The sequence below is a fragment of the Lolium rigidum genome, chromosome 5, assembly GCF_022539505.1.
Source record: "Lolium rigidum isolate FL_2022 chromosome 5, APGP_CSIRO_Lrig_0.1, whole genome shotgun sequence".
In the NCBI taxonomy this organism is placed as follows: Eukaryota; Viridiplantae; Streptophyta; class Magnoliopsida; order Poales; family Poaceae; genus Lolium; species Lolium rigidum.
The window spans coordinates 68,444,287-68,453,466 of NC_061512.1; the positions used below are offsets into that span (position 1 = coordinate 68,444,287).

The 9,180-nt window shown below is 46.2% G+C and overlaps 1 protein-coding gene across 1 annotated transcript; it reads left to right on the plus strand.

The window, feature by feature from the left end:
• Positions 1–540: 540 nt before the first annotated feature.
• Positions 541–2,058, plus strand: LOC124651772 (FAD-containing monooxygenase EthA-like). The gene has a single exon (XM_047190810.1). The coding sequence runs from the start codon at positions 566–568 to the stop codon at positions 2,051–2,053; it is 1,488 nt and encodes a 495-aa protein (XP_047046766.1). The 5' UTR covers positions 541–565; the 3' UTR covers positions 2,054–2,058.
• Positions 2,059–9,180: the final 7,122 nt, after the last annotated feature.

A 9,180-nucleotide genomic window follows, 5' to 3' on the forward strand; every position in this document is an offset into this window, starting at 1 on the left:
GATGGTGGGTGAGGGTTTGTGGCAGGGGTCGAGTTGCTTCTGTTTGTCTTGTGTGCCACTGGCGGAAGTGCCCGGTTTTGCCAAGGGGAGGACGCGGGAGGATAGCCCAAATGTCATAAACGGATGGGTCAATCGCGCGAGTCGGTCCGTTTGGATGGCGCCGCTGCAACATGTGCTGTCAGTCCGTATAAACTGTTTCGAATGAACCAGAACAAAATGGGTCACTTCGCTAGAGATGCCTTTATAGTATTGAGCAGTATTGCTCCAACCTTCTTGGGAGGCTCCCCTTGTGCAGGGCACAATGTCTCATCGTTGTGGAGGAAATCTCCAGTGCGCATCGTTGGCCCCAGGTGGTACAGGATCGTTTTCTCAAACTCCAACTGGCACCTTTTATTTTGTTCTGTATTGCTCGTTCAGTTTACCAAGAATTATACAGGAGGATTTCTGACGTCAGAGAAGGAAATGGATGGCTTGATTGTGAATCTATAAAAGGAGCTCGGGCGTACTTGCCAGTTTTCCAAGCCAAACGAGTGTCGACAGACGAACCCAGAAAGCAAGCAATAGCATGGGTACCCGACGGGTGCAGGATGCGGACTATGATGTGGTGATCGTCGGCGCGGGCTTCTCCGGCATCAATTTTGGGTACAGGCTGCAGGAGCGCAACCCGGAGCTGAGCTACTGCATCCTGGAGGGGCGGCACCAGGTGGGCGGGACGTGGAGCCTGTTCCAGTACCCCGGCATCCGGTCCGATTCCGACCTCTACACCTTCGGCTTCCCCTGGCGGCCATGGGTGGAGAAGCAGCCCATCGCCCGCGGCCCGCTCATCCTCAACTACCTCGAGGCGTCTGTCGCCGAGGCGGGCATCGACAACAAGATCAAGTTCAACCATCGGGTCGTCAGCATGGACTGGTCCTCGGCGTCATCGACATGGACGCTAAACGTGACGGCCGGCGGCGGCGACGACAACGAGGTTGTCTCCATGTCCATGCGCGCCCGGTTCGTGCTGCTCGGCACGGGATACTACGACTACGAAGAGCCGCTCGAGGCCCGTATCCCCGGAATAGACAGCTTCCGGGGCGCCGTTGTCCACCCCCAGTTTTGGCCCCGGGACCTAGACTACACCGGCAAGAACGTAGTCGTCATCGGGTCCGGTGCCACCGCCGTCACGCTGCTCCCCAGCATGGCCGACAAGGCCGCGCACATAACCATGCTGCAGCGGTCGCCCAGCTACGTCGTCGCCCTGCCCGAAAACGACCCTCTCGACTGGGCCGCCCGGCTCTTGCTCCCCGCCGCGCTGGCCAGGCGACTGATTCGCTTCAGGTGGATCATGGCGGCGTTTCTTATCGCAACCCTGTGCCGGTGGTTCCCGCGGCTCGCCCGCGCCGTCATCCTCTGGCTGACGTCCCTCGAGCTGCCGACCGGCACCAAGATGCAGCCTCACTTCACCCCGCGGTACAACCCCTGGGAGCAGCGCATGTGTTTCTGCCCCGGCGGCGACTTCTTCCAGTGCCTGCGCGCCGGCAAGGCCAGCGTGGAGACGGGCGTCATTGAGCAAGTCACCGGGAGCACCATCAGGCTCGAGTCCGGCCGGGAACTGCACCCAGACATCATCGTCACCGCCACAGGGTTGAAGGTCCGGCTCGGCGGGGGCATCGACGTCTCTCTCGACGGCAGGCCCGTCCGCGTGGCCGAGTGCTACTCGTGGAAGGGGTGCATGCTCGAGAACCTGCCCAACGTCTTCTATTCCATGGGCTACTTCGACGCGAGCTGGACGCTCGGCGTCGACGCCACCGCCCAGCTCGTCTGCCGCCTTCTCAACACGGTCACGCGCGACGGCTTCGCGCACATAGTGCCCCGCCTGAGTGAGGCGGAAAAGAGCACCATGTCCGACCTGCCTTTCCTGCCCATCAACTCAACCTATGTGGAAAGGGCCAAGGGCGTCTTTCCGAAGGTCAGAAACAGCAAGCAATGGCTTCCGCGATCATACTACTGGAAGGATCTCGCGAATGCATGGTGGGGCGACGTGCAAAGCGGCTTGGAATGGTCAAGATAACTTGTTCATCAACAGTCATAAGTCATTACCCTTTTGCCATGCAAGTGCAGTGATGAGTGGATAACCAGCTCCGCGACCAATTAGTCCCTTGTGCGATATATGGCTTTTTTTGTATTTCATTGAACAAAAATATACTTCCTTCATCTAAAAAAAAGCTGGTCAAATTTACATGTTTTTGGGAAGTTTGCGTCAGACGATACATACGTCCTTTCGTGCGCCGTTAGATCGAGCTGTACACGGGTAAAGCACTATGAAGGTGGTGAAGCTTCTATGGTCGCATGGGTGGAAAACGTACGAACCCGAACGAATTATCGTGCAAAAATGCTACACTTACGAGCTAGACTTACGGGATAAACTTACGGGCTGTACGTGGCTTGACTTGAAGCCAAGATTTTAAAAAACGTGGCCCACCTCCTCAATTTTGCACCAACCGGCTGATTCCACCTCATCCCGTAACTCTCATCCCGTAACTTACATCCCGCAAGTGTAGCATTGTTGATTATCGTGTGCCAAAAGGTCTATGAATGGCGGCTAATAATTACGTGAATAGTTAGAACGAGAGTGAAAGTATGGACCACTAAAATAGATAGATACATGATAGGAAAATTGTTGGATATCTTATAAGCCTCACGTCTCAAGCATCACTTTTCCTTTGCACCATAAAACATAACCAAAAGTTAATGGGGTAAATGATGCTTGTATGAATTCTCTAAACATCCTAGCTAGCAGAGCCCCATACATATAACTATGGTAAACCAATAAACCATAACCTAGCACATTCTCCACCTCAATATGATAGCTATTTTGGCATAATAGTGTTAACACTAACACCAAGAATTATCATTATCTCATTCACTAAGCTCCAAGTCCTTTTTCTTCTCTATCTTAGGATCCTATTCTGCACTGTCCCATGTGTTTAACCTTGGGCGTTGTAGTCTCTCTTGTCGACGAATAAAATTCTATAGGTCTTTGATGTGGATTTTCTGTTGAGCCCCTCCTCTAGGTCCAAAGTTTCTTTTGTGTCATCAGAGTCCAGAAGATCTTTCATTCACTAAGATTTTTCCTTGTTTAGGTTTGTTTAGGACATATGTACACATATGTTAGGGACATATACAAGTTCTCCAGTGATTCCGAAGCTTCGGTGGTCTGTATACGGGTAAAACCTATAGCGGGGACCCCACAGATCTACCCCTATAGCTTTCTCTGTGCGATGGTTTACCAATGATAACGTATGCCCAACCTATGGTTTACCAAGTGCTAGCCCATATCTGTGAAAATCGTCACGCCGGGCATGCAAGGTTAGCCAAACCTTACATCACATTTGTACACATATGTTAGGCACAGATGCAAGTTTTCCAGCGATTCCAATGCTCCGGCGGTCTGTATCTTGGGAAATCCTAGACCGGGGATCGACAGATCTACCCCTATAGCTTTCTCCGTACGAGGCCGTACCAATGTACTTTTTCCTTTGTTTTGCTTTGTTTAGGACATATATACATGAAAAGCAGATGCTGGGCCTACTGGCTCCGGTTGACCCGTCTGCGAAGAGCGTCACGCGTGGGACCTACATATGCCATCTACAAATTCTTAAAAAATAGAACCATTTATTATATAATTCATATTAATAAATAAATAATAAAAACATAATATAAAGTAAAATTTGAGAGAAAAAAGGTATATGCCGAGGGTGGCTGTCGGTATAGGAGGGGGTGGCGTTATGCCGAGGGCAGCCATCGGCGTCTAGGGTGACGCCGTGGCCGCGCCGTCACGGCCTGGACGAGAGGGGACGCGAGCCATGCCCTACGCCGACGGCCAGGTGGATGCCGAGGGCGGCCGTCAGCATAGCCATCTCTACGCCGATGGCAGTCTACGCCGACGGCCGTCCTTGTGGGCTTCCCTGGCCAGGCCGTACGCTGACGCCCCGACATTTGGTCGTCAGCGTACAGTTTGGCCGTTGGCGCCTTGTCCCATTCCTCTAGTGCTAAGCCTCACGTCTCAAGCATCGCTTTTCCTTTGCACCATAAAACATGACCAAAAGTTAATGGGGTAAATGATGCTTTTATTACTAGTTGATTCCCCGCGCCTTGCCGCGGACATTTGTAATGATTTTGTTGATGAATAACATGAACCATCTATGAAACTAATACTCATTTGTAACACGTTATTAGGGGACATTAGTGTAACATATAAGGAATTGTAAGTAATGCCCAATTTAATCAGGGAATATGAATGAAAATAATTTGAGTAAGCTCCATTGTCTGCATCACAGCCCCAAAGTTATACACGACTTCCCTCAAAGGTAATTGCATGGACAATTCTGCACCATACACAAACTCGTTATCAATCGACTCATAATCATACTTACTGATTTCAATTGAGAACAATAGGCATTGTAAAAAAGGCAACATGCTATGGGTTGGTCAAGTAAATTACACTTGCTAGGCAAGATACTAACCATTCCTTATCCTTACTTTTTGTTCCATTTTGCAGCCATGACTGTTCAGAAGAACTATTCAGCAACGGTACATGTGTACTCGCTGATGAATTGTAGTTGCCCCAAGTGATTGGATTGTATGGGTCAAGCACATTTTTTTTCCTGCAAAAATAAAAAACAATCCAGACAATTCGATTAAGCATACATGCTTTCATATTTTCTGTGAGCCTGTCACTGCCTGCGTGGCTGCTTCCATAAACATTTCTATTAAGGTTGAAGACCGAAGAAACATTATGACCTAAACAGAGCATCAATCTGAGTGGGGCAAGTTCATAAAGAAAAGGAAGTCGGACGGCAGCCCGACCAGCGCGTCACCTCGTTGCTCGCCCATCACATGCTCACGCGTCGTCGACGATCCTTCAGCCCTTACCTCTGTGTGCTACTTATCACGCGGCACAACTGTATCGGGCGAAGAATGCCGTGGCGATGAGCGAGAACCGGACGGTAGCGCACAGCCGAGGCAACAAAGAGCGCGGCAGCGGCGAGCAGGGAGCCAGGTGGTGACCATGACCAGGTGATGGGCGGTGACGATCTGTAGTGTTACGACATGCAGATGTACTTCTACTTTCGGCGAGCGATCAGTAGAATTGTCTGGTGGAAGACCATGCACGCTCAGTAGCATCGTTGCTTGAGGGCAAGGAGCCCTGCCGAGGTGCTAGTAGAGATGGAAAGTTTGCACAAAAGGTAGAGTGTATATAGTGCCTCAGCAACCCTAGAGCTTCCATGCAATTAGAATTTAAAGACGTTTCCAGAACGATCAAAAAAAGTGGGCTGTGAATGCGCTGGTAGTGGGGAGAGAAGAGGTTCTTTTGCCGATTGGTTTCTCTCAAAGACCAGCTACGCACGTCATGCAAGGATGAAAGTTGGGCTGGACAATTAAATGTTATCATGTACAAAATCCAGTGTGTCTAAATTTGATCTCATGGCTCTGATTATTTCAGCTGATGTGGCTCATTGTGGAGGCAGCTTGCAAACATTAAATGCACATAGTGGAGATCAACTTTATAGATACTAGATAACACCCCGCGCGTTGCTGCGGGAAATTATATTTAAAACATTATAAAAATGTACATACTAAATTGGGTGACAAAATTAGAGCAAGAACTAAATTAATAGAGGGGGACAGTTGTTGTTTGTGTATAACATGGCGTGCTATTACCAATATATCAGCATAGATATCTTATCAGACCACTTTTTAAAATCTTACTATGAAGAATCAATAATTCGGCATGACACAGGAAAATATGACATTATTATGCTCATAAGATGTGAGTTGTTTCATCCATGTGTATATTTTGTCTAACGACGCAACACTTATCGAGGTAACTGATATAGATAAAGCTTCTCATGTGGTGGAGCACATGATATATCAGGGCATAGAGATGGAAATTTCATTGTTGACATCCTTGCCGGTTAAAATGGACATAATCATAGCCTGTGGGCATAACCAACAATTGAATATCTTTCATTGCTGTAGATTACCAAACAACATAAAAAAATCATGGTTATATGAGAGACATAAGAATTTCATTTAGAGGATATATTTCCGTTTCACCTGAAGTTCCTGAACATTGTATACCTGCATATGACCCGTTGTGCTGAATCTCAGTTGAGCTGCAACTTGGAGGGTAGCAGAACTAAAAAAATAACACATGCAAGAGGAACAAAGATGGGCATCTAAACATTTGTTAACACCTCATTCAGATTAATAAGGGGGCAAGCTAGGCAGATTGAAAAAAGTGTATTGTAAAATAACTGAAAAATGAAGACAAAGCAAGACTTTCAGTCTCTACTTTGAAACCTTCAGAGTGAAAATATGCACTAATATTGCAGATGAAGATATATAAAATTCTTACCCTCCGTAGAAAGAAAAAAAGTTACCTCTTTCCAGCTACTATCGAGGTTCTTCCTCCAGACATATGAGGATGCTTCAAAAGCACTTCTATGCCAATCTTTCCAAAATTGTAGCTCCTTTTGTGTTTCTAGATAAATACAATTATTTCATTGAAATAATATATGAAATTTTGTATAGACTACTTCCTTTTAAATGACAGCATAGCATGTTGACAGTTTACACGGTAAAAGAAGTCAACCAAGCAAACAGTTGGGCAAAAAAATTAATAAGTCTCACCACGATGTAATTTGTGGCTGAATGACTTCTCTATTCTTTGGTCACTTGACAGGAAACATATTCTCCAGTTACTGGGGTGTGCACATTGAAGTATTTTTCTGATATAACATCTCTGTAGGTCTCCAAGGATGCAAGCTACAGATAATGCATTGGTTTATGACTTCATGTTCCGACTCATGCATTCATTCCCAGACCAGAGCCAAATGTGATCTTGGAGACTCGTTCCCTACTTGAACAATAATCACTATACCTGTGTCAGGTAACAGGAAGAATGCAAACAGAAGATGCTTAGTCATGCTAATGAAACATGACAGACGAATGAAACTTTTCAATCAGATCATCTCATATATTGCAAAGTTCATAATCGGAACAAAATCATAGAAAAACAGCTACAATAAACAAAGTAAAAATAAACAACAGATGAGCTAGCGGTACATTACTTCAAACACATGAGATATAAGCGTATAATCCCTCACAAGGCTTTTCCGGAAGAACTATGGAACCATCTATTTTTCCATATAACCTGTATGGCAAACAATTTCTTAGCATGAAAAAGGAATGAAACAGTTTTCCAATGTGACCGAGGAATCTTAAATATGGAAAAAGTTTACCTGAAGGATTGCATGGTACATGGACTGGTCCTTTTCTTTCATGTCTGATAGACTGATACAATGCATCGCTCTTGTGGATTGATATTTTTTTGACACAACATATTGTACCATCTGACCATGATAAATCTGCATTCTTGGCCGTTCAGGTTTTTTTTTGAGGCTATATGTTCAATGAAGTCAACAGATCGGCATGACGAACAAATCATCGAACACCTGTAGTGCAAGAGATAAACGACAGAAAAGTGAGGAAGAGGAAATGAGGAACTACCGGTGGAGGCGGCCGCGGCGAATATGAAGTATGGGTTTGTAGTCCTGGTGAGTGACCGCCTCAGTGACCGCCTGCCTCGTCAGGTCTTGATTCCTGCGGAGGACACAGATCTCATGGAGGACAGTACCTGCTCAATTATAGACCGAATGAGATGGATGTATATAGAAGCAAAAATTGTATACAGTGGTCAGAAGAAAAGGTATAGAGGATGCCCAACGTGTGCAGGATGTCTTGTGCAGTTGCGCGAATGCTCAGCAGAGTTGCTCCCTAGATCGATTGATGCCTAGCTTCGGGGCAGATGAACAATCTGCAAGCCCGGTGTCCTTTTTAAAGTTGGAGAAGAGGAAGGTGAATCCATCAGTGCCTTTTAATTATTTCAGTTAGTGGAAGAAGAGAAGATGAACAGTGTTAATCAATGGAGAAGACGAAGGACACGCGGATCAGATGAGGCGCTGGAAGAACTGGATGAAACGGTCAATGAGGTGGGCTTTATCGATGACGTGGACAGTTCCATGTTGAGACAAATAGCCAAGTGATGTGGTATAGCTGCATGTTGAGAGAAATCCTTGTAGTGGGGTGCTCCTATTTAGAGATAAAAGATTATGGATTTCTCTAAGCATCCTAGCTAGCAGAACCCCATACATATAACTATGGTAAACCATTACCTAGTACATTCTCCACCTCAATATGATAGCTATTTTGGAATAATAGTGTTAACACTAACACCAAGAATTATCATTATCTCATTCACTAAGCTCCAAGTCCTTTTTCTTCTCTATCTTAGGATCCTATTCTGCACTGTCCCATGTGTTTAACCTTGGATGCTGAAGTCTCTCTTGTCGATGGATAAAAGTCTACAGGTCATTGATATGGATTTTTTGTTGAGCCCCTCCTCTAGGTCGAAAGTTTCCTTTGTGTCATCAGAGTCCAGAAGCTCTTTGATTCGATTCTGGAATCATTCATCCATGCCTATTCTAGGTTAAGCCGTGGGTTTGGTAATCCTTTTGCTTTGTCCTCACGTCTGTACTAGAAGCGGTGCATGCTCGAGAACCTTCCGAAACACTTCTATTCTAGCATTGACACGACCGCCCAGCTTGTCTGCCGCCCTCTCAACAAGGTCACGCGTGACGGTTTGACGCACATAGTGCCCTTCCTAAGTGAGGCGGAAAGAGCACCATGTACGACCTGTCATTGTGTATCTCAACTCAACCTACATTGACATGGCCATTTTTTACCGAGGGTGGGAAACAACAAGAAATGGCTTCCGCGGTCATGATACTGGAAAGATCTCATGAATGCATGGTCAGGGGACCTGCAGAGTGGCTTGGAATTGTCTAGATAGCTTGTTCATCATCAGACATCAGTCATTACCTTTTGCGCGTCCACGTACCGCGATGGGTGGATAATCAACTCGTGACAAATCAGTCCCTTGTGCACCATATTTGGTTTGTATTTTTTATAGTATTTCGTTGAATAGAAACGTACTTCCTCCATCTAAAAAAAAACTTCTCAAGTTTATCTACATATGACATGATTTTGGGAAGTTGGGGTTCGATAATATGTACTAGAACCTTTTGTGTGTCGTTAGACCTCCTAGTACCCGTGCAAAGCACGACGAAGATG

Excerpts from the sequence above, each read along its gene's own strand:
- LOC124651772 (XM_047190810.1), top strand. The coding sequence starts at position 566 with ATGGGTACCCGACGGGTGCAGGATGCGGACTATGATGTGGTGATCGTC.